Source organism: Atheta coriaria, unplaced genomic scaffold (genome assembly GCF_025399875.1).
Source record: "Atheta coriaria isolate IRGN ID8LTWV9N9 unplaced genomic scaffold, Caltech_Dcor_3.1 hic_scaffold_1_pilon, whole genome shotgun sequence".
Lineage (NCBI taxonomy): Eukaryota > Metazoa > Arthropoda > Insecta > Coleoptera > Staphylinidae > Dalotia > Dalotia coriaria.
This window is the reverse complement of record NW_027045443.1, coordinates 3,521,658-3,544,601: the sequence shown is the minus strand read 5'-3', so window position 1 is coordinate 3,544,601 and position 22,944 is coordinate 3,521,658. Positions and strand designations below refer to the sequence as shown.

The following is a 22,944-nucleotide window of genomic DNA, read 5'->3' as shown; positions in this document are numbered from 1 at the left end:
TAAGCAACCACGAAAAAGGTATCCCGATCAGAAAAGAAAAGATATAAACAATTGTCGTTGACATTGCAAATTTTATTAAATAAAAAACATATACAGTATTGATAATGAAAGGATCGAAATAAATACGGAATACATTATGTACGCACGCAAACAGAGAATTTGTATGTTCGAAAATGCAGTGCAGAATATCTGCACTTTAGCATGCTGCGCGGGGGCAACAGCATGTAGCAGTGCATGCGGGTAAGGTGCATGATTGCTCAGGGCACGGGACGCAATCTGGTCCACCCGGGCACTCTACGAACTGCCCTGGAGGTTGGAAGCTCAGCCGATGGATCGTGTGCTCTTCCATGGGTAAACACGGAGGAGCATATGATGGGCGCGCCTTCCATGGCATCTCCTCCGGGATCTGCGGCTGCCATGGTTGATACGACAGTTTCTGTACCGTATTGTCTTCCATGCGGCCTATAAACAAATAAAATAATAATAATAACATGAACTGAATTGTCCTTCAATGTACAATCACAATCAGCATACCACATGGTTTGTCCATGGCATCTTCTTGCTTGATGGCATGCACCTTGAAATTGTCCACATTCAGAGGCAGGTACGACAAGCGATTGGTGGTGAGGTCGCTCAGGGGACAGTCGGACGTGAAGAGGTTCTTTGCCGGATAGCATGGTTGCATGCGGCAGAAGGGCTTCGGGACATAGTCGTGCCGGTTGGTTGTGACGATTTGCATGGGACCCTCGCCGATCATCTTGTGCTCGCAAGGAATGATTGGGCATGGTGGCGGTACAGCATGGCCCATGTACGAAAGACGATGGATGGTATCGTCGGAGATGCGGCCCTGACCAATACATAGGTTGTGCGGAGGGCGAATGGGGACAGGCTTGTCTCCGTCTACCGGCAGGTAGGACTTGCGGTAGATGGTGTCGTCGTCCATTTTGAGCATTGGCGGGCGATAGGCGATTTCTGGCTTGTAGGAAATGGGTCGCGGCGGCTGGATGTAGCGGCACATGCGTCGGGGTGCCACGCACCCTGGGGGGCAGCACGTCACCCCCGGGCATGGGGGGTTTTGCACTAGCTGCGGGACCCTTTCGGTCGGTGGGCACGTATTGCACTGATTGGGACATGCCATCTTTTATGAGAAAATCGTTTATATTTGAAGTGTTTTCAAGAGATGTGCTTCGAAATTGATGTAGTGTATAAATTATAATAAATGCGGGTATAAAATAAAATAGCTGCGCTCGGGAATAAATTTGGAAAATGAACGTTTAGTGTATTGACCTTAGGTTAGTGAAAAAAAAATGTAACAAACACGGCCCGCTCGGATATTTTTAATGTCTCCCTCGCAACGCACTTAGTTAATTTAAAACTTTTAAATTTTGTTTTAGTTTCATTCAAGAATTTGTTGCGGAACCGCTTGATGGCGTCACCTTGCTATTGGAACTTTTACGCGCGATACAGTTAAGTCAATCCAACAATGCTCCAGGCTCAACGGGTACCACCGGGAAAATTTCGCCGGCAATTCAGCGCCGTGCACTTTTGGACGAACTTACTTGCTTACAGTGCTTACTGTACTGTTGTATTCGATATTCGGAGAGTATTCGAAAACTCACAGCTTCATCGGCCGGTTTGTTCACATTGGCGGTGTGCATCATGAGCAACGTCAACAAATCCCGAATAATTGCCTTGCAGGTAAATAATACATACTTCATTGAAAGCCAAATATATAGCAACCATGTGCATTATATTAATATTTCAACTTCTTGCAGTTACTCACAAAGTCTTGTGAGCCAACAAGCAACGGCCATTCGTCCGTGTCCGAAGCATTGTCTACACTTCGGCTGCGGTTCGGCGAGCCGGTGAGGTTTCGCTTCTTAGTGGGCATGCTCACCTCAGCGGGCGGACACGGCGAGCTATTGTATACGGGAATGAAGTTCTTGAACACGTTCCTTGTTTCATCCGGAAGCATCCAGCGTCGATTGTACATTCAGGCGGAATTGGAACAGGCCGGATTTGATCTCGCTTCCATTAAAAAAGTAATTATTTTGCAAACATTGCTTCCGATTTTATTTGTTTTTAAATGACCAATGTGTTTTAGAATATAAGTATTAACTCCCCATACGCTGAACAAATCTTCAGCGAACTGGACGATTGGGAAAAACATCTCATTGATGCAGAAAGTCTGACCATCCGTTTGGAGGACTTAGAAAAGGAGAACGACTCATTACGAGACAAAGTACTTCTTTTAGAGAGGCGCGTGCAAATTCTACAGGAGGAAAAGGGGATTTTAATTTCATTGGAGCAGTGTCTGAAAGAACGATGTAGTGAGCTACAGGATGAAGTCATATCGCTTAAATCGTCGAGTAATCTTTCACTACAAAAAACTACATTGAGTATCACTCATAAAGGTGATTTTTGTCAATTTTATAATTCGTTGTTCTATTTCAATTTTATTTGTTATATTCAGATCATTCCGCGCCTGAAGACGAAGGCATATCTTCATCCGAACGCAGCATCACTCCCGAAGAGCTGGAAAGAGAATCATCAGTTTATGAAATTTGTAGTGTACAGAATGAAACTTTGGAAATTGAGAAAGAATCGCCGGTTGACGATCCTGAAGACGAGCATATAGTCGACGAGGAAGAAACTACTATCGAGGAAGTCATCGAAGAACTCCAGAATATCATAAATGATGCAGAGAGTGAAGATTACAAAAAGCAGATGCAGTCCAGTCAGCGTTTGAATCAGGTACAAATTGAAGAGGCGCAAGCAAGAAGCAAAATCCAAATGCGTGTTGATTCCAATGTTTCAATCGATGATTCCGTCATCGGTAGCGAATGCGAGATTGTACCTTCAAATCTGCATCCACAACCTCCGCGAAAAACACGAAGCCTTGTCCATTTGTACATTCCCAACGAGGACTACTACAACAAGGAGATATTTTTTGATGAACCCACTTTTACCAGCGACGAAAGTTCCGATTCTCTGCTCAGCGCGTCCAAGTGTCAACCCTCTCGTGCAAACAAAGAACCAGAAGGTATTTCATCTGGCAGGCAACTTTACAATTCCATGCTCGAACCTCTCGAACACAAAACCTACTTAAACCACGAATACAAGTCAAAGTCTTTAGATCGCGTGGGCGATGGTTTGGATGCAATGGTTGACATTGTTGTTACCGAGAAGTTTGATCCAATGGACGCGCAGAATTTAAAAAGTGATTCAGGGGTCAGTCGTAGCACCGTCGACGTGTGCAGGAGCAACCGCCATTCCACCGCAAGCAATCAGTATGAAAACCCAAAAATGTTTCTACCCACGCAGAAAGTGGACGAACATCGCACGCCGGAAAGTCGCTATTACTTTCCACGGATCCAAGAGAAGAAGGCGAACAACAGCTTCCACATTAAAAGGGGTCATGGCAACGCGGGAATGTACTCCGGGCAGAATTTATCTCTCAGCACCATTGGAACGAAAAAGTCAGATTACATGACGACAACAGGAAGCCGAAACTCATCGAGTAAGTTAACGGACTTTCCATCCGGCTTGTACTAGTACCTACATACCAACTTGCTAGTGAGTTGCAAATTAGCTGAGGTTATTTTTTTTATTAATATTAATATTTAAAGAAGTACGTGTAAATTGAGTTTTTTCTTCAAATAATTATGTGCAATACTATTTAGTTAGCGTTAAGTTTAATGTATCTTATGATTATGAACATATCATTGATGCTGTAGCTTTTAATGAATTTGTTTTTATTTTATACAAATATGACAAATGTTGCTGTAATCTTACTTGCTATTGGATGGTGGATCCTGTTGGTTTTATGTTATGATCTCTGCCTACCGTTTCTTTAATTATGTGTTAAATATATCTTTACAAATATATTAAACATTTTCATTTAGCTATTATCCTTATCGGTTTCTACCTTCACCTCCACTTGGTTTAGATTAGATGATCCTTTTAAATCACGTTGGATCTGTTGTAAAGTTTTTCCACTGGTCTCAGGCACGAAGTACACCGAGAAAATGGTACTGCCAATGCAACATATTCCAAAAAGTAACATTGGTGCATAAATCCCATACGCGGAGTATAGCACCTGAAAAACTTTGGTAGAGATACTCGAATATATCCCGAAGATGATGTTCAAGATACATAATGCTTTTCCTTTTATATTCGATGGAAACAGTTCGCCCAAGAGCAAATTTGGAATGATACCCAACCCGAAGGAGTATACCAGAACGTAGATCAGCATACCAAGGATTGGAAAATATGGCATTCGTATTTGGTACAAGCGGGATAACTCTGGTATGAAGTAGAAATATGCAGCCTCTAGCAATAATACCACCGCACATCCAACGCAGGAAATTATCATCGCTCGGCGACGACCCAGGAAATCAAGCAATATAGAGCCAGTGCAACTGCAGAACGTCAACGCAGCGGTGTAGATGATCGCTGAAGTACTTGCAGTGATACCACCATCAACCCGCGCGAACAAATAGGGCGCGTATACGGCAAATGCTGAAATCCCTGCGAACTGTTGAATACCACGTACCGTAATGGCGATAATCAACGCTTGGCGATTGCTTTTCACACGTACGAGGTCTACAAAGCGGTTGTTGGCATCCATCTGCTCGGCAACACCTTCTTTCATTTCAACGAATTCCTTTTCGATGGTATCTTGATTGCGTCGAAGTGACTTCAAAGCAGTGTAAGCTTTTTCTTCGGCGCCATTCATTAGATGATAGTAAGGAGTCTCGGGCATTGCCATAAACAGCAGGAAAAAAATCACTGGAATGGCAAGGAAAATATTTGCTGTTGATCGAAGCGAGTTCATGGAACCCACAATGTTCATCAGGCAGAGTCCGAAGTATGCACAGCAGGACATGGCGTTTCCCCATAAGCCACGCACTTTTGGAGAGGATATTTCACCAATGTAGACTGGAAGTGTCGCATAGAGGCAAGAATTCGAAAATCCACTCAGTAAACGCGACAAGTAAATGGTGTAAATGTCGTTTGCTTTTGAGATAAGTATCCAGGATAGAACTTGCGGAAGAGCTACAGAAAGGAGGGTTATTTTACGACCGAATTTATCCATCAGGAATGGGTAAAGGGGACTCGAGAATATTGACGCAATAGAGGGAATTACTGTTGTGTAGGATGCTTCTTCCATCGTCACATTCGTTGGGAATTCAGATGATAAAAGAATTGGTATCGATGGTGATGGCCAGGCATAGAGAAGAGCCGTATTCAGAGATACCAATGCAGCTGAAACAACAATGACGGTAAGTTATAATATAAAATATGCAAATCTGTGAGATATAAACTGACAAAATAATGTCAGGCACTAAACGATACATTTCAAGCACATTGGTAAACTTTTTAAAGCATAAGGTACTAGTGCGAATAATGTATCATTTTTCATTGTGCAACTGTTATCAGATTTATACTTAAAGCGACACATGTTTATATTCATTAGTGAAGAATGCAATGCATGATATCATTTACACTTTAGATATGCCATGCACACAAAGAATTTGTTTATTTACTTAAATTTTGTTATAGAGCAATGAAATGCTCTAAATTATTTCGATTGTATTGAAAAATTCAGTTCGAATTTATCTTCAACGAATAATTTAAAAATTACCTGTTAATATTGCAAAAATTTGCTTCCATTCTTGCCCGCAAATAAACCCTTTAATGTGATTCACCAGCATGATTTCAAATCACAACTTTGGCTTGATCACAATTCTTTGTAAACTCTTCCTACGATTTTGCGTTATCCAGTTTTGCTTCCCACATTTACACTTCAAGACACAATTGCAACTATTTTTCTTAATTTTGGCAATACTTATCAAGCAATATAATTTGCGATATTATACTCGCAAATCGCTCCTCACCTACTAATTCTTTCGCACATCGCAAATGTTTCGATTACGCACACTTGTCTGATTCACGCCGAACTTGCACAAACGAATTGATGCATTAAGAAAAGTAGCTAATAATATACGCATTGTAATTAGCAAAGCATTACATGCTCACACCAACTGTCGCGAAGGAACAATTTTACCGTAAATGTTTATTGAATCGCCAAAAACAATGAGTAAGTGGTTGCACGTTGCGGACCTAAGCGCGTGTGCGTAAGTGCACAGTGTACGGTATACAAAACATGCGATTTGCCGACGTTTAGTAAAATTGTAGGTAAATCGCGTGCCGCTTATCCGCACATGTGCACAATCAAATTTTTTTTATTATGATGCATTATTTATCATTATCGTATTAATTACAAATGCGTGTATTCCACGAAATGGCCAAATATTTGATCGTGTAAACACATTTATAATGTGCAATCGCAGATAAAATTTATTTCAACAAATCAACAACATAGATTTTGCATGTGATCGCATCACGAATTTATCACAATAGGCAACAAGAAGGATGACGCGTGATGATGATGATGACTAGATAGCCGACTAAAAGAAGTCTTTGAATAGGAACACCATCGCGTAGACCCAATGTGGGACTTCACGTTTGAAATCGCCACGCAGGCCCAATTTGTACAAGCGGGTGCATTCGTCGTGCAGCTTTTCCTGCAATTCAGGATTCTCGGTGACGATGGCAATCTGCGTCTCGAGATCTTTTAACACAGACCGATCGCCAAAGTTGGGGGACCCAATCAGAGTCATGCTGGGCTTTTCAGAGCCTGGCGAATAGTACCACAAACCCTTTGCGTGGTATGTCCAACCCTTCCTGATATACTCCAGCAGGTGTATACGGTTCTGCTGGCATTGACGGTCCAATTGTGCCTTGAATCGGCGCGCTAAGAGTGTATATCCATCCGGTATTCCACCCGCCATTCCTTTTGCGCCAAGAAATCCATTTGCCTTAAGATTTCAACAAGGTTAACTTAAATTTTCACTTGGAAAACACTATGTATATGTACCTCCGGATGCGCCATGAGTAAGTTACACTCAGCCTTTGATTTAAAAATCAAACTTCGGACATAATCATGCGTCAAATTGAAGTATGCGGTCGCGATATTCATGCGAGTGCCGGGTAAAGCATCACCGAAGATTTTCGCAGTAACTTGGACATCTTGTACAACACCCAGCTGGCCCATTTGAACTAATGGAAATATCCACGTATCTAAAATTGAGTCTTTGGTATTTATTCGACGTGAAACAAATCTATAACTTACCGAAACCTTCATGTTTATGGTTGTTCTGATCTACTTTTACTTCCGCCAAATACTTCTCAATTCCGTCGCCGGCTTTTTCTATAAAATTGTTCTTACTGCCCTCGTACGGTGAGCCGTATTCCCCAAATTCCTCGCTATCGTTCTCGTCTACTTTGATGCTAAACTTTTGCACACGTTTGATCAGCCCGTCGTAGAAATCACAGAGGTTGTTATCTTTGATAACGAAGTAGCGATCCTGCCGATTTGTAAAATAATCGTTCGACAGGTTAGCGCCGCTGATGATCAGTGTATCGTCAAAAATATAAAGCTTCATATGCTGCACGCCAAACAGCTCATTCCATCTGTTTGGCATGACCTTTTTCAGCACGCCGCGCAGAGTTGGTGTGTGATACAACGACAGTGTACAGCTGGATGATTGCTGTAACAGTGGCTGAAGCATTTTCCTATAAAAGATTAATGTTACATCTGTATACATGCATGATTTATGTAATTTCAGTTTCAAAACTCACCTGGAATTATTCGCAAATCGGCTGCCTCTTGCATAGTCAAGCAAAATATTAATCTTCAATTGGCTCAGCTGACTGTTATCCATGAGTGATTTGACTAACTTTTTCTCCAGGTCCCCATTGCCCAGATAAAGGCTGGCAATAGTGATCCGCTCCTTGGCTTTTTGGCCATACTCAAGCAATGCATTGTAAAAGTCTGCTGGTTCATAAAGAATGGAAATGTTCTTGGCACTGATAGGGAAACATGGTGTTAGCTGGGTGAGCCAAGACAGGTGCAGGGTTTCCTTCTTGGTGAACGGGTGCGGAAAGGCAGTCGGCGTTTGAAGCGGCGTGTCGATCACAGTGTTGATTAATTTTCTGAGCATCTTTCTTTCAAGATTTATGTTTTTAAGGTCAAATGGTACCTGCAAATGAAAATTTAAAAACGGTGTAGGTTAATTATGATTTCCACAAGGTTTTTTGGCTTGGAACGGTGTAAATGTTCCAGAAATACGAAATGATCAGAGAAAAACGTCCGTGTTTTTACTTACTCAGAAAATGAATGATTGCTGAAATGCCAGAAATATAGGACTCGTAGCAACACATTCATTTGTTTCGAGAAAACGAGAGCGTTGGAAAGTTACACAATTTAAACAACATCGCGGCGCGCTTTTCATGTAATAAAAGCGGGGGAGCAGAAACAACAGCAGGATTTCAAGCGTTTTGAGCGCTTCAAGGACATAGGTCTGTTTGGTTCGATTCCTGCGAGTGTTTTACGCAGCTGATTATTTGCTTGGTTGATACTAACTTTGGCTAGATGTCGCTGTAATGCAGTTTTCAAGATTTGACAATCCACGCAATTCGATAGAAGTAAAAATGGTGCGCTGCATTTTTAATTATTAAAGTTCGATATAATGATTAAATCAGTTATTAAAATTGTGGCAGAAATAAATCGAACCAAATGTACATGTTGCGGAGTTGTCAGGTGAAACAGGTGAGTATTAGATTGATAAGTTCAATTTCTCTAATATGTATTCATAAAGTAGAGACACATGATGCAGTCGTGGGTAGCAAAGATGGATACTAGGAATTAGAGAAAAATACAATGTAGATATTTTTAAATATAATTTTTATTGCTTGCATTGTGAAAAATAAAACAATAATAACTAGTTTTTTTCTTTGGTTGAAATCAAATTGGTTCTTCTATATCAAACGCATATGTGTAACACATACAACTTGCAGCATAAAGATCATTTTTCACGTAATAATTTGTCGTCCATTACTACAAAAGTGAATATACAAGTTTAATGACTAGCATGGAAATATCACTCGAGAAAAATATGATTATGAAATAATTACGAAATCATCTCTAATCTGGGCAGTCAGTATAAATGCGAACGGGTGACGCTCCGCTAGTACCAAAATTGAATTGTCTCTTCCTTCTGGCGTGAATCGTCACTCCGCCGCCCATCGCCCTACCAATAGTTAAAAAATATAATACTAGTCTGGTATCAAGAATCAATAATTATCATAATAATCTACAAGTACGCAACATCGCGCCATAAATATTACGTATGAACAGCATGTGAAAAGTTGCAAACTAGTGCGCGACTTGTTCGTACTATACGAATGGAGATATAAATAAATAATAATACAAGAGCAATGTCCAATGTTCAGTCTTTGGTACAGCTTCGTGCGGTCCTCCGCGGACAGACTATCAGTACTAGTCATAGTAAATGCGTACAAATCCAGTCCAAGTATTTACAAATGTATAATGTCTTTTGACGTGCGCTCGCGACTGGCGTCAATCGCAATTACACGCCGAAGCGATTGTATACGTACTCGCTGTTGACGCCGTCGCCGAGGTCAATCAGCGTTTCAATATTCGGATGCATCACATTGAAGATGATCGCAAATATCGTGCAGGCGGCGGTGATGCCGAGCGCCACCCACGAGAAGAGCTGTTCGTGCAGCTTCTGCTCAAAGTTCTTCAGCACAAACAGGCCGAGAGTGAGACCGGCGCCGGCGCCTGTCAGGTGCGCCACGTATGACACCGGGGGGCCCATAGATTCCGCGGCATAGCGCGAGTAAATTGCGTAACCCACATCGCAGGACACTGCAATATCAATTCAAAATAAGTACATGTTTCAGTTTTAAGCATTGCGAAACTTACCAATTGCTAAAATGCCAAATAACCTCAGAATACCACACTGCATGTTATTGTAATTGAGCAGAACGTTAGCCAGGTGGGCGGCTAAGAGGGCGTAGACGCCCCCCGAGGCTCCAACAAGGAACACGTCCGGATCAAAGACGGACGTGCCGAGGGAACCGGCCGCAACGCCGGCCATGTAAATTAGCGCGACGCGTGCTGACCCGTGGACCATTTCCAGCGGCAGGCCCACCATCAGCTGCACGAAAAGGTTAAATCCCAAATGGACCCAACTGCAATGGTCAACATTTGATTAGTTCACATTGCAATGAAACAAAGTAAAACATTGCAAATTTGAACACTTACCCTGCATGAAGCAACATATAGAGGAAGAAGCGCCAGATTTCCAGGCGTTTATCTGGTCTGTATATTAAGACGGAGTCTTTGGGCACTGGACCGGACGGATTGAGTTCACCCATACTGATTGAATAATAAACAAAAAATCCAAGCTGAAATAGAAGAGGAAACTCTTAGTGATATATATCTTCGGAACACATTTGGTTTTGAGGCAAAACGCGCTATAAATACGACTTTCCACGCACGGGATTAAAGAAATAATACCCGGAAGATGTCAATCTACACGCTGTACGTTTCGATTGCTGCGAGCAGGGAAACAAAACACACACAGCGCAGGAGAGCCGGTATCAATCATTGCAAAGTTGCATTTGGTCGTCGCTACCGACTTGACTCTATAAATAAAAATCCGTTTGGTTACGGATGCGAGCAAAGGAAGAAAAAGCAACGGCCCGTGCGCGCAGGTCTGCAGGAGGGTAAATTTCACTTTTTCCAATTGGAAATTCTATAATTACCCTATTTTACACCAAATTTACTACTTTGGAAGGAAGCACCGCATGAACAGGAAGCCTTTTTCTATATATAAACTGGAAGATCCAAGATTTACTCGATTTGTCGAACTGCAGGCTGGTCTTATAAACATGCCCTGCGTTTCAGAGGGGTAAGATAAGTTTCCGTAAAAGGGGAATTACCCTCGTTTATAAATTTATTAGGGAATTAGGGGAAAACGGCACTGCGCACGTGCTTCTCGTTTGCTCTCGATGCTCGAGAGAGCCGAATTTGGCGTAACATTGAACACGTGCCCTCACAGTCTGCACTCACGCATACTGCGGCAAGATGGTCAGATATTCGCTTTCGGGGACAAAATGCCATCATCAGCAGATGCTCGCTCGCTGCTCGCAAACAAAGGTGCTTCCGCAGCCGTGGCCCAGCCGCAGTCGTAAATAAATTGAAGGCTAATCAAGAACAATTAACTTACCTCTACAAGTGTGACGATGATTATGAAGATTGGCGGCGGACGGCAGGTATAGTGGTCCGCGTAGTACTTCCGGTCCCTTTCGTCCGTCAGGAATTCCTTTGCAATTACTCCGACCATTCTGAAATACAATGCTAAATTCAGCAAATGCAACGAAAAAAATAGCAAGAATTTTGATGAAGCCATGTCCAAGATTAATCAATTTTGACACCATATTAATGGACGTCGCATGTCGTTATGTGCGTCGCGACATCGTTGATTTAAAAAGCTGTCAAATTTAAAACAGGGAGCGTAAAGTAAGATTATTCATAGACGAACGACGATAGTAATGAATGAAGTGAAATTTATTTTCGTGCATCCGGACGTGTTTACTCTTATGCTACATTATTACGATGCCCATGGGAAATTAATAGACCGTGCTCTGAATATCCATGACTGTGATCTGCATCTTGCAGCTTAAAATGATATATCACGGTCATTATAATTTTCACTATTTCGCCGCTCTTGAACTAACACATTTCATCCATTCACTCTGGCGGGTTTCTATTTAAACACCGAGCGCACAGTCGTGCGAAGGCATCAAAAGGAAAATGTGTCCAACGCTTTCATTTACTTAATTACATTGCTCGAAAACGGCTGACAATTAAAACGATTCGTACCTGCGAAAGAACGATGCTTCGACTAGAAGTAAGTGGAAGTCGTTTTCGGATGACACTTCCCTATCTCGATGATGTACGGCACATTTAAAGCTGCGCGATCTCTTTCCTGTCATCTGCAAGTAGAAAAAAATTATATTAGTTTTCATATTTGTACGTAAACAATGTACCTATTTAGGACATATAACCTCTTATATACTTGGCCATAATAGAACTCATGATGAGAAATCGATTGTATACTTTCCGCGCTCCACTTTTCTCAAAAATTTAAATATTGATAGCGTGTCGAAAAATTGACCAGCCATGAAAAACAAATTCATCGCGATGTAAACAAGTCATTCGAGCAAATTTTCACTGAACACGTCGTCGTCTCACACACAAATTCTCAGTGCTTAAACACAAACCATTTCGCCATACAAATTATATTTTCGATTAAATTAGTACTTTAAATTATATTCAATTATGTCCACAACTCGGGTTGACAAAGACGGCAATTGTGGTGTGTGTTCGCCGAGGCCCCCCAAAGGACAGACAGCGGAGCAATGCGAGCCGGATCAGGCCGCGCAAGGGAAGCAGGGACAGTGCAAGCCGGAGAATACCGCGCGAAATAGGCAGGAACAGTGCAAGAAGGATCAAGCCGCGCAAAACAAGCAGGAGCAATGCAAGAGGCGATCCCAACAATGTAAACCACCCAAGGAGGAAGATGACCAAGATGCAAATGAGAAAGGAAAAACTAAAGGAAAAGGGAGTCCAAAAGATAAGGGGACTCCAGTACCGAAGGAAAAGGGAGTTCCGCCGTCAAAAGATAAGGGGGCGCCACCACCAAAGAATAAAGAGAGTTCGCCACCAAAGGAGAAAGGTAGTCCTCCGCCGAAGGATAAAGAAGCCCCACCACCAAAGGATAAGGGGTGCCCACCGCCTAAGGATAAGGGGTGCCCACAACCAAAGGAGCAGCAAAGTGAGCAGGGCAAGAAACAGGATGCTCCGCCGCCCAAAGAACAAGCCGCCAATCAAAGCAAACAGCAGGATGCTCAACCGGCTCAGCAGCAATGTGCGGCGCAATGCAAAGAGCAAGTACAGCCAGCGCAGTACCCAACCGCGGAGTGCAAGAAGCATGCTGCACCATGCAAGAAACAACCCGCACCACCGAAACAACAGCGACAACGGAATGATGAACCGCCACCTCCAGAAGAGAAATGCGGAGAGAATGAAGGATGGTCACGAGAAAATATCAAACTGGCGATCAATGCTATTGTATCTCTGGCAATAATCATTTTATGTCTCTACCATCCAGACAGCTTAGACGCAGACGCGGAAGAATTCAAGCCCGATCCGGCAGACATCGGTTGGAGGCCGAAGATAGACGGTGGCGGTGCCGCCGAGCCGGAGCCAGACTCCACTGAATACAAGCCCGATTGGCGCCCAATGAAAGACGACGGCGGCAATGAAGCTGAGCCCGAATGGGGCCTTAAACCCGATTGGGGATGGAGGCCCTTCCCCGAAGGACAATGAGCTGGTGACGAACAACATCAAACCAGTAGAAGGAATTTAATACATACGCAAAAAATGTTTCACCAGGAAACGCCAAATTGACAAGAAAATAAAAGAATACTATTAAATAATTACAGGCACTTTAATGTAGGTATTATTGCACCAGTGTTATACTGGGCGGATGGAGTTGGCGTCTCATTAACCAACAAATCAGTCAATTTGTTTCGTTTGGAGTTTATCATCATGGCGCCTAGCCGTTAACTGATTAAATTGTTTAAAAGCGGTCACGATGCGCAGTGATAACGACGCTCAATGGTACGACGCGGCACCAAAGCGCCGCAAATTATCAATTAGCCATGCGGTCGTGTGGCGTCATCTAAACGCGCCAGGCTGATCCCGCTGATCGCAGTCATCATGTGAATAATCTTGCAAACGACACGATTTGACGGGCGGACGCGAGACAGGTATGTCCGTTGAACGGCATGTTCGAATTAAAATTTATCTGGGCGACAACGCCTATTATATTTAAATCGCCAGCGATCCACACGCCGAATGAGAATTAATTTAACCGGAGAACCTCCATGTCGGAGTGAGCTACAGAATGAATGTAAGAATTAATCCCAACGCAACATGTCCTCGCTATACATTAGCTGTGAACAAAACGGATGCAATAAGTCACACAATGTAGGTAACTCGCCGCGCATGTACAGTTATTGTCTCGGCGCGCGTGAAACAAGAAATGCGCGTTTCTCATATACAGAGTAGGAAAATCCGGATCACAATAAATCCGTAATTAATAACAACATACGTTTGACAACGCGGCGAATCGATTAGGCACTTTGCTAGCGAATGCATTTGCATATACCTAAACGAGCACAATGACTGATACGACAGTGTGCCTCTTGTCGCACAATCAATGACAATCGAACAGAAATGGTGAATTGTCGCTAGGAGCGCGCGATTTCGATTTCTCGAATTGTGTTCACGGTGACTCCTTCTTCCAAATAAACTCGCTGTATTTTGTCTACGAGCAACACGCATATTTAATGAGCACACACTATTATATTAGTATTATTATTCCACGCTAGTAAAATGTTCGCATTGAATAGGAAAGTCGAGATTGGTTCGCGATGTGTGCGAGGTATGAGTTCGTTGACATTACGATTATTTAACAACAAAAAAAAGAATTACTACACCCATTATGATCCTGCGATTGTTTTCATTATTTTACGATATGAAGCAATGCGAAATTTGCGTTAACTTTTTATTCATGCGGGAGTGCATGATAGACAAAGAAGGAGTAAAACGTATAGAATCGATTGTAGTTTTTGCCGAAATTTCCGGCTCATTATTTTTTGCACCCTTACACAATGTGTGTGCAAGTTCGAACAAGTTTGTACAGATTTCCGCAAGCGACAATAGGAGCGAGAAAACATAAGTTGGGGAATGTTTCGTGTTTTTTTTTTATATGAAGACTTCCGTTTTTGCTAAGCGTACCAGTTCTTCCAATCTCAACCAGGCGCAACTTGTCAACTTACCTAATCCGCATCACACAAGTTTGACGTTTGAGCTGCGTTAGTTCATGTGTGGCTATTACTCAACGAAACAAAGCAATTTATTGACTAATTGCATGCATGACTTTGATTGAAGCGATGATTGCAAATGACAGCAAATAAAACGCGCTCTTTATCTTCGTTTGTCGCCATCCGCACGACCGCAGGTGGTTGTCGCCGGAGACCTCTCGCTCCATCTCGCAAATCCTCTAAAACTGGTGCAAGAATGCATTTTCATAGTGTTTTGACCTCTTGTGTTTTGGCTGAGAGCCAATTTTATGATTGTTTGTCAAACTCGGAGTTGATTTTACGACCAGCTGATCGATGCCAGAATTCACAAAAAAGCGCACGCCAGCGGATCGCCGAAGAGAGTGCGGAGGAGGTCGTGGAAGTGGGAGACACGCGCGCGCCAGCGTGTGAGTGCCGGCGTGGACCTGCACGGACTTGTGTGAACTCGCTGCGGCTTGGTCGATCGTCGACGTCGCGTTACCGTAACTGTCTGGAGCGCAGTCTAGGCCCCAGACGGAGCGCCCGTCTACTGGTAGCTCTCTCGCGCGCGCGCGCGCCGCTTTGTTCCTTATGATTAGCATAGCGTGTGTCCGAATGTGTGAACGATCCGGCCGGGGGCCAGGAACTCGCCGGACGGCGCTATCGTGTGCGCGCATTGTTAGCGGATCAGACTCTCGTCATGGAGACGGCGAATCGCTAAGCACACCATCATAACACAAACATTAATAATCGCCTGGGTTATTGTGAGCGCAATTGATTATATCGGAATGGCCTATTTCTTGTGCACGGAAGCGCGTACCGTGCGAAATAAACAGCGCGTTAGCAGCGAGTGCGTCCGGGTTATGTAAACTAGAAATCGCCAACGCTAGATTATCGGACTTGCAACTCTTATGTCATGAGTCATCGTCCAACCAAGTGAAATTGGCGCACCACGTTGTACAAGAAATCGAATAGTTATTCCACATGGACATTCGTCGCTAATACACCCTCGGACCGCAATCGATTAGGCTGCTGGCCGTCCCCGTCCCCACGGCCACCGCTCCCTTGCGTTTCACACGCGAGGCGGCGTGTTTGTTTTTTTAATGCGCGCCGCCAATCAATAATACAGGACTCGTAGTAATGCGGTCGGGCAGTTGGTTGGCATTGTGTCCGCGCTTGTTTGTTTGCTCTTGCGCGCGCCCGGCCGAAAAGCAAAGAATCGAAATCTATTCGTAACGCTCTGGCAGCGATTTCGAATAGCTAAAAAGGCAAAGCTGAACGAAATTTGTGATAACCGGATCACATGGTCGCTTATATGGTGTATTCGCTGTGGTCGTTTTTGCCGTGGACGTTGTTTCTTTTAGTTGGCGTCGCCGGCGCGATGGGTTCTTGCGCTGTGGCGGTGCCGTGGGAACCGCGTCCACCGCGTGGGCCTTTTTCATCCCACATTCGCCCACGAGCCCGCTCCCCAGCTCGTATATAACCAACCAGATATACATACGCGTCTATATAAGGTGTTTCAAACTCAGCATCTCACAACAACGAGAGCCCTCTGCCCTTATTATCGCCACACACTTTTTAATCAGCTCAAATTTAAAACCCTAATTGGACACCTCGTAATGTCCATCACCATCACCACCAACTTAAATATAAGCATTAGTTGATGCGAAGTTTGTTATTCTATGTTGATATTGTAGCTTGAGTTTGATTGAATACGATGTTTAGTTTCGAATCAATTTCAGACATGACGGTGTCTGGAATGTGGTGACACCCTGTATGCTATTCTATTTCATACAATATGCTATATAATGTATACAACGCATTCCAACTACGATCCCAGAAGACATACGCATTCGAATAACAATATACATCACGCTTCTTTTTTGTTCACCGGCCGCGTTTAATGCAATGCATACGTGAACGGAGTCTCGCGCGACGCATACTCTATATAAATTCATACTGTGTGGACCTCCGCGAGACGATTCAGCTGACAGCATCAAAACGCGCGCGCCGCAATTTGATAAATAAAGTCTTTATAAATAAATATTAATTATTGCCCGACGCTGCGACAAACAAATATTCATCGTGAGATATGCCCGGACCAGGCCTGCAGCGCAGCAGCAGCCGAAGAAGAACCGCGAATATATTATACAACGTCCGTAATAAGTTCATTAACTCGACGCTCTCATTACTATTAATAAATGTCGTCTGGGTATTTAAATAAATACGTGTTGCGAAGAGCGTGGATTTATGTTCGCACTTGAATGTTACGTGCGTACTTACAGTTGTAGCACGTACAAGTGCGTCGGTCAGGGACGGCGCTGTGAGGTGTTCCGCGGCGCGGCGAAGCGAAAATTCACCGACGAGAGCGAAACGCCAGATCCAGGACTGCGGACGCGAGTTTCTTCTCGTCGCGTCGAGCGCGAAATCGTCGCACGCTGCGATTGTGGAGCGGTCCCCATTCGGCAGCCGTAGTATTCTACTTCTAATCCAAAATAGCAACCGCCGGCCAATGTCAATACGGTTTTAGCGAACCATTAACCTAGCGTTTTACTACGCGTTGTTACGCGCGATAGTGACGCCGATCTAGTAAAGTGGCGAGTTGTAAAAGAAAACGGAAATACCAGGCATTCTCCGACGATACAAAAAGTACACAAGCTTTGAATATACTGAATACACACACACACAGACCACAGCCGGGCATGGTGCGAGTACGAGTACTCGAGCGAAGAAAGTAAAGAAAGGTAGCAAAGCGACGCCTTTGCTTTGCTGTAGCTTGGTGTGGGAAAACAGTGCAAATCGGAGCAGATTAAATAAAGCAACGTCAACGTCTGACGAGATTCGTTGCGTTCGTTGCGCTGATTGAGGAAAGCGCGGATGACTCAAACCGTGAAACAACAGCGCGAGTTGTTGCATTGCGTATCTGTTAGAAATATTTGACTGTCAGTGATTTGTGTGAATGAGCAAACATTGCTCAATATTACACATGCACCAATATTTGTCATAGGTACCGCCGCGCTTGCTTAACGAGCTAATTGCGTTTAGACGTTCGATTTTAAGGACATTTCGTTTTACGCCTGCGATAACAGAAAAAGCAAAGCAAACATGCTACGAGCACAATGCCCGCATGAACAAAAACAAATAAAATATAATAAATGCGCGAGGGATTCCGCGCGTCTCGCGGAAATCTCACCGAAGACCATCATCAAGCTGGGAGGCGAGACCGTCCGCTTGCAACTCATTAAAAACTACAAAGATACGCGGATGTAAATAATAATCATAATAATAACCGTAAATCAATAATTTACCGCAAAAGTTGTCGAGCATTGAACGCGTTTTACCCGACGAGCGGCGATCCCACGGCGAGATCATGCATCTCTTCGGCCGCCTCGCGCGCTCACCCATCGCGGCGGCCCATCGCTATTTGCCATGTGCATGCGCGCATCGCAATTGAATGCATCTCGTTTACGTAGTATATTCGTTATGTCCATTTATGCCTTATTCGCGTTGCCCGGCTGCCTTGCGCCGCACTAGATGCCCGCGTATATCGCACACTTATTACGCCGAACACGTTGTGCGCGTCTTGCGCCAAATCAAAAGTGATGCACAATAATGCAAAACCATAATGCCGCGACCGCGGCGACAGCGCAAAAACACGCGGCTCTTATGCGATTTTAATCAGGCGAAAGAATCTAATCGGCCGAGAGAGACATACCGGCGAACGCATCTCAAATCAACCGCAATAATAATATCAACAAATTCGAAACAAACGTAAACAAATCAAACTTACACATTGGTGACTTGCGACTATTTGTTTATATCCGTCGTGGACGTCTTGAGCACTTTGAGTAGATTTTAATTAAACACGACAAATCAATTGCTCACTTAGAAAAACTCTGCACCGTTCGATTTCGCTGCGGTTAGTTCAATGCGACGTTTAATCAACACGCTCACAACCAACATTCACAGGCAACTGAAATCGTTCCGAAGATATTGCCTTATATATATTCTCCCCACTATCAGTACGCTCAGGTACGGACCGACGTGTACAACGTAGCGGCACAGGGATTCCCCCGCGTTTCACATATGTCCGCACATAGCGCCGGCAAGGAATGCCGCTCGCCGCTGTGCTGCGCCGCACTAGTCGGCCAATGGTACGCTTTGTTTGTTTATAAGTGGGGGCGTTCGTAGGCGGCGCTTGAAATTTGTTTGTTTTCTTCGCGTTTTACAGCCCGCTTCTGAAGTATCCGCCGCGCCGAAGCGACTCGGGGATGATGGCAACTTTACGCGCTTCCGAAAACACAACGCAGCCGTAAAATATTAGACGCAGCAAGGAAGTGATAAGCCATGCGAACAATGCGATACAGTTAATAAAAACCGTTCGCCGCACAATGTGTTATGGCATGAGAACCAGAAACCAGAAATGGCATCGGTGCCGCTCGCCGAGGCGAGCGAAACGAAAAAGTTTTCACACGAATAAAACAACGGCATATTTTTAAAACGCTATTGTTGTTTCTAAACGCTCTCGCGTAAATCCACGTACCTACAACTGATTGTTGCAAATGAATTGTAACATACCTACTTGCGCTTGGTTTAGTTGTTGGTTTAGTGTTTTTCTTTGATCACTCTTTGGATGCGGGGGATGAAAGTTTTGAAATATCAAGGTGTTCGACTAATGATGTTTACAGACGGGGTATAAAATGCAGTGCATCTTGCGAGATTACTGGCACGTGCTCTACTCCACTTAGGTATCGGTAGATCGGGTGCCCCCTGGATGCATCCTGTCATCATCGGATGCATTAACGTACCTATCGCGTGCCCCATGCCCGCCGGTGTTTGCTGAATAGGTACGACCCGACATATGACGATGCCCGCATCGTGCACTCATTTGCGTTGCGTGCCATATTCCGTGCAGGGGATGAAAGATGCGCGCACCCACACACAAGCGGACGCACACACGTGCCGCTCGGCGGCATACGCTTGCATCCACTCGCTGAACCACGGCTGGCGGATGTGATGTCTAGGAAGCCAGGTGGAGACGCGTGTCAACGACAGGTGGCAATCGACGCCGGCGATCCTCGCACTCGCACCGGCGTGAAGCAATGCGGCCCTGTGTTGTGTTGCAAACTGCTCGAATTGTTTAGCGGCCAGGGAGAGTGATGACAGTTTTTGGCATGTGCGATCACGAGCAATCCGAAACCTATGAGCTTACAAGCATTACCGCATTCATTCGGTGGCAAAACTTCCTACACCTCAACTATCGTAACGATGAGTATTGCGTAAGTACGCGCGCGCGTACGCGTGAACCAACTCGCTGACAATGTCGGTACGGAATTGTTCACTTTGGCCATCCAAGCGGTGCGTTTAAAAAGCCATGGCCCGCGTGCTTAGGGAGAGTCAACGATGCGCGGCGGTTGTAATGACGGCAAACAATAAATAAAACACCTGCCGCGTCTTTGCATACAGCGATGCACGCCAGGAACACTGAGCATTCGAAATTGAAACAAATTATTAGCCGCCTGGCCGGGGCGCAATCGATTCGTCAAAACAAGCAGTTTGGAACCAACCACCATTCGTGGATATTTCTACTTACTTAAATATTGTACCTATGCCTATTAAGTGGCTACAACGAGACTTATACCTCTACTTACATTCATTTTGCACGCAATTTTTTTTTCTACAATGGTAGCTGTGTTACGCAGATAATATTTATTTTATTATAATAAGGAAATCTTGATCTATTACGATGATCTAGGTATATTATATGTAGAGGTACCTATCTAATTAAATGCAGATGTAGGTAACTGAATTAATTTTGATTTGCTTTGCTTGTCCTTTAAGATAGGTATTATGGGAGCAATTTTTGCTTTGCATTTTTAGTGCAAAAAAAGATTTTTGGTTCCATTTCATCCAGTGAGGAAATATTAAGAGTAGGTAGGTAGGTATGTCTTTTAACCACATGTTCAGGATGGACTATAGCAAGACAAATGTACAAATTACAGTCAAATTGCACGGGGTTTGAACTAGACGAAAAGTTTATTTCAAACTTTTAAAAACTTTTATACCAACTAGCCAGCTAAAAGTCAGTAAAAATATTCACACTGTACAAAACCACCTGTCAGTAGGTTCATGCAAATTCTCAATTGTTCAAAATGTAAATTTGTTTAAATAATGCCCTGTCGTATACAAATGAATGAAATGGAAGTGTTCTGAAGTACCTAATTGTTCCAGTGTGAATGAAATAATTCACCCTCTTTTTTGTAGAGAACATGGCAGCAACAGTGCGTTGCGCACCGAATTGTGATGCAACAATGAATAAGCAGACTGACTGGTTGAGTGCGCTGTCGGATGGTTATTAAAACTAGGGTGCTCACCTTCCGGAACGCGATCTCTACGGACATTAGATTCCGCTAATGCACGCGGCATAATGCAATGCATACGAATGCGAAGCAATTAACATTACTCCGCGCTGCTTCGTTAAATTTTTTTCACTTATCGGCGCGCATGCTGGCAAAGCGCCGGACGCGCGGCTCGCTCGAAATTATGCTAGGAATATATAATATTAAATTATGTTTATGTGTAAAAGAATATTTTTATGATGAAGCAATTTTAATTTTTATATAAAACTCCGGCGAGCGCATTATAAATTTCATACCAATTCTTTGGCCACGACGTGCTCGTGACTCGCCGGATTCATATAGAAATCATATGAATGTAAGCATATACTTCCAATAATGGGATGATGGTAGGTAACGTAATTATTGTAATTTTTCGGTAAAAATGACGCGCCTCGTTTAATCGCATACATCGGCTATCGGCTATCAAATTAAAGACGCCAGAAAACGTTTTCCTCTTTTTCGGCAAGCGATTAACCAACCCACACGAGCGTGATATGGATTCGGCCGCGATTACCCGAATACGGTGCCTTTTCGCAATTTCGTGCGGCGTGCGATCGAAACGAAAGTCGCGAATCAATGACATGGAGGAATTTCGTTTTCAAACTTGCAGTCAGAGGCATCGATCGTTTATAATAATTGCCTCAAATGATTTATCTAATTATTATTCATAAGCGCATTATACGGTGTCGTCGATGCGGCGAGCTCCTCGTGCGGGCCGCGGCGGTGCTGCCGTGGGTGCGCTTGCACACCCTGTATACCCGGCTCGCCGATGGTTAGAGGTAGCACATTTTGCCGTACGCGGCTTAATTAAAATCGTGGAATTTCGGTCATTTTTCCTTCCTATTCCGACGAGCGTAACGAGTGTACGTAACGTGCACGGCCGCGCGCGCACAGGTATCCCATGCACGCATAAATGGAGATTGGGGGCTGGCGATCACAATCGAATTTTCAGTTTCTCATATGCCCCGAGGGCCAGCCGAGCATGGGCGCGCGACTACTTTGCCTAAGCCCAGCGCCGAAAACGTTTAAAACGAGTGCAGTATTTATTAAGAAGGCGAGCTGAGAAAAAAGGGGGAGCACCGTTTTAAAATCGTCTGGACGGCACGGCGGCGGTCGGATAGATGTGTGCACGCGCGTCCCGCCGATCGTAGGCAAGCAAGTGTTTGTATATGCACGCTACGCCGGGACCTGCGAACCGAGGAACAATATTAAATTAGGAAGCAATTTAAAAATCAATAGCGGCGCTCGGGCCCGCTTCGGAAAAATGCAATATTTTTCCTTGGACGAATGTGCGCTCCATTCCATTATAACGAACCGGAGCGGAGTTGTGGGATCGTATTAAAAAACACTACTTGAGTAGCAAGAGCCGAACCCATCAAATTACATACAAGGGCTCACGTCTCGCAGAGGAGCCAGCGACGACCGCGCTGAGACCCTTTATTTGGAGCGCTGCTGCTCCGTGTGTTATACTACAAACGCATAAACCGGCGAAATGCGAGCATTATCTGCGCCGTTAACGCCGCATAACCTCTAATGAGAACCGCCGCTGCTAACAATCAACATCGCACAAACCCCTGCTCACGCTGCGAATTTCCCTGTGCCTAAATTCTCCATCGGGCTGTTATTAATTTGCGGAGCGAGTGGCACACGAACGCACTTGCGGATACGACCAGTAAGATCGTGGACCCCGAGCGAA

The 22,944-nt window shown here is 44.1% G+C and overlaps 6 protein-coding genes across 16 annotated transcripts in view; 2 read left to right on the top strand and 4 right to left on the bottom strand.

The window, feature by feature from the left end:
- The window catches only part of mwh (multiple wing hairs), a 75,930-nt gene extending 72,038 nt beyond the window's left edge, over positions 1–3,892 (top strand). For all 5 annotated transcript variants that reach the window (XM_065300445.1, XM_065300435.1, XM_065300462.1 and 2 more), the window contains 4 exons: positions 1,395–1,698; positions 1,776–2,042; positions 2,105–2,414; positions 2,474–3,892. In XM_065300445.1, the coding sequence (XP_065156517.1) occupies positions 1,395–1,698; positions 1,776–2,042; positions 2,105–2,414; positions 2,474–3,555 (1,963 nt within the window). In that variant the 3' untranslated portion in view covers positions 3,556–3,892. The remainder of the gene's footprint in view (positions 1–1,394; positions 1,699–1,775; positions 2,043–2,104; positions 2,415–2,473) is intronic.
- LOC135790328 (uncharacterized) lies at positions 52–1,297 on the bottom strand. The gene is made up of 2 exons (XM_065300525.1): positions 535–1,297; positions 52–462 (listed from the first exon to the last, which is right to left on the bottom strand). Exons 1-2 carry the CDS (start codon positions 1,136–1,138, stop codon positions 197–199), a joined length of 870 nt encoding a protein of 289 aa, XP_065156597.1. The 5' UTR covers positions 1,139–1,297; the 3' UTR covers positions 52–196.
- On the bottom strand, positions 3,739–6,170 carry LOC135790301 (facilitated trehalose transporter Tret1-2 homolog). Of its 4 annotated transcripts, XM_065300499.1 has the most exons (3): positions 5,648–6,170; positions 4,156–5,268; positions 3,886–4,099 (listed from the first exon to the last, which is right to left on the bottom strand). In XM_065300499.1, exons 1-3 carry the CDS (start codon positions 5,715–5,717, stop codon positions 4,005–4,007), a joined length of 1,278 nt encoding a protein of 425 aa, XP_065156571.1. In that variant the 5' UTR covers positions 5,718–6,170; the 3' UTR covers positions 3,886–4,004. The 4 variants fall into 4 exon arrangements, with proteins under 4 accessions (XP_065156564.1, XP_065156584.1, XP_065156576.1 ...); XM_065300492.1 differs by having other exon boundaries at positions 3,739–5,268; XM_065300512.1 differs by having other exon boundaries at positions 3,739–5,268; positions 6,071–6,170.
- A 166-nt stretch (positions 6,171–6,336) lies between these two features.
- PGS1 (Phosphatidylglycerophosphate synthase 1) lies at positions 6,337–8,440 on the bottom strand. The gene is made up of 5 exons (XM_065304110.1): positions 8,235–8,440; positions 7,708–8,108; positions 7,199–7,641; positions 6,944–7,146; positions 6,337–6,884 (listed from the first exon to the last, which is right to left on the bottom strand). Exons 2-5 carry the CDS (start codon positions 8,067–8,069, stop codon positions 6,474–6,476), a joined length of 1,419 nt encoding a protein of 472 aa, XP_065160182.1. The 5' UTR covers positions 8,070–8,108; positions 8,235–8,440; the 3' UTR covers positions 6,337–6,473.
- A 355-nt stretch (positions 8,441–8,795) lies between these two features.
- Positions 8,796–22,944, bottom strand: part of LOC135801035 (protein rhomboid-like) — a 28,593-nt gene continuing 14,444 nt past the window's right edge. The window contains exons 1-8 of one of the 4 annotated variants that reach the window (XM_065314650.1): positions 18,641–19,196; positions 14,848–15,077; positions 11,822–11,934; positions 11,166–11,283; positions 10,199–10,341; positions 9,857–10,125; positions 9,526–9,799; positions 8,796–9,158 (exon numbers count right to left, since the gene is read on the bottom strand). In XM_065314650.1, coding sequence (XP_065170722.1) covers positions 9,053–9,158; positions 9,526–9,799; positions 9,857–10,125; positions 10,199–10,341; positions 11,166–11,283; positions 11,822–11,934 — 1,023 coding nt within the window. In that variant the 5' untranslated portion in view covers positions 14,848–15,077; positions 18,641–19,196 and the 3' untranslated portion in view covers positions 8,796–9,052. Of the gene's footprint in view, positions 9,159–9,525; positions 9,800–9,856; positions 10,126–10,198; positions 10,342–11,165; positions 11,284–11,821; positions 11,935–14,847; positions 15,078–18,640; positions 19,197–22,944 lie in introns of those variants that run through there. The other 3 variants (XM_065314499.1, XM_065314574.1, XM_065314433.1) reach the window with 3 other exon arrangements.
- Positions 12,137–13,449, top strand: LOC135801377 (basic salivary proline-rich protein 1-like). Its single transcript, XM_065314885.1, has one exon. The coding sequence runs from the start codon at positions 12,281–12,283 to the stop codon at positions 13,328–13,330; it is 1,050 nt and encodes a 349-aa protein (XP_065170957.1). The 5' UTR covers positions 12,137–12,280; the 3' UTR covers positions 13,331–13,449.

What these genes read in the sequence shown, in the direction of transcription:
- LOC135790328 (XM_065300525.1), bottom strand. Translation starts at nt 1,138, where the DNA reads ATGGCATGTCCCAATCAGTGCAATACGTGCCCACCGACCGAAAGGGTC. An exon ending in TGCCATGGACAAACCATGTG is followed by an intron (nt 463 to 534) that starts GTATGCTGATTG and finishes ATTTGTTTATAG; the next exon opens with GCCGCATGGAAGACAATACG.
- LOC135790301 (XM_065300492.1), bottom strand. Translation starts at nt 5,717, where the DNA reads ATGCTGGTGAATCACATTAAAGGGTTTATTTGCGGGCAAGAATGGAAG. An exon ending in AATTTTTGCAATATTAACAG is followed by an intron (nt 5,269 to 5,647) that starts GTAATTTTTAAA and finishes TTGTTGTTTCAG; the next exon opens with CTGCATTGGTATCTCTGAAT.
- PGS1 (XM_065304110.1), bottom strand. Translation starts at nt 8,069, where the DNA reads ATGCTCAGAAAATTAATCAACACTGTGATCGACACGCCGCTTCAAACG. An exon ending in CCATAAACATGAAGGTTTCG is followed by an intron (nt 7,147 to 7,198) that starts GTAAGTTATAGA and finishes ACTCAATTTTAG; the next exon opens with ATACGTGGATATTTCCATTA. An exon ending in TACTCATGGCGCATCCGGAG is followed by an intron (nt 6,885 to 6,943) that starts GTACATATACAT and finishes TGAAATCTTAAG; the next exon opens with GCAAATGGATTTCTTGGCGC.
- LOC135801377 (XM_065314885.1), top strand. Translation starts at nt 12,281, where the DNA reads ATGTCCACAACTCGGGTTGACAAAGACGGCAATTGTGGTGTGTGTTCG.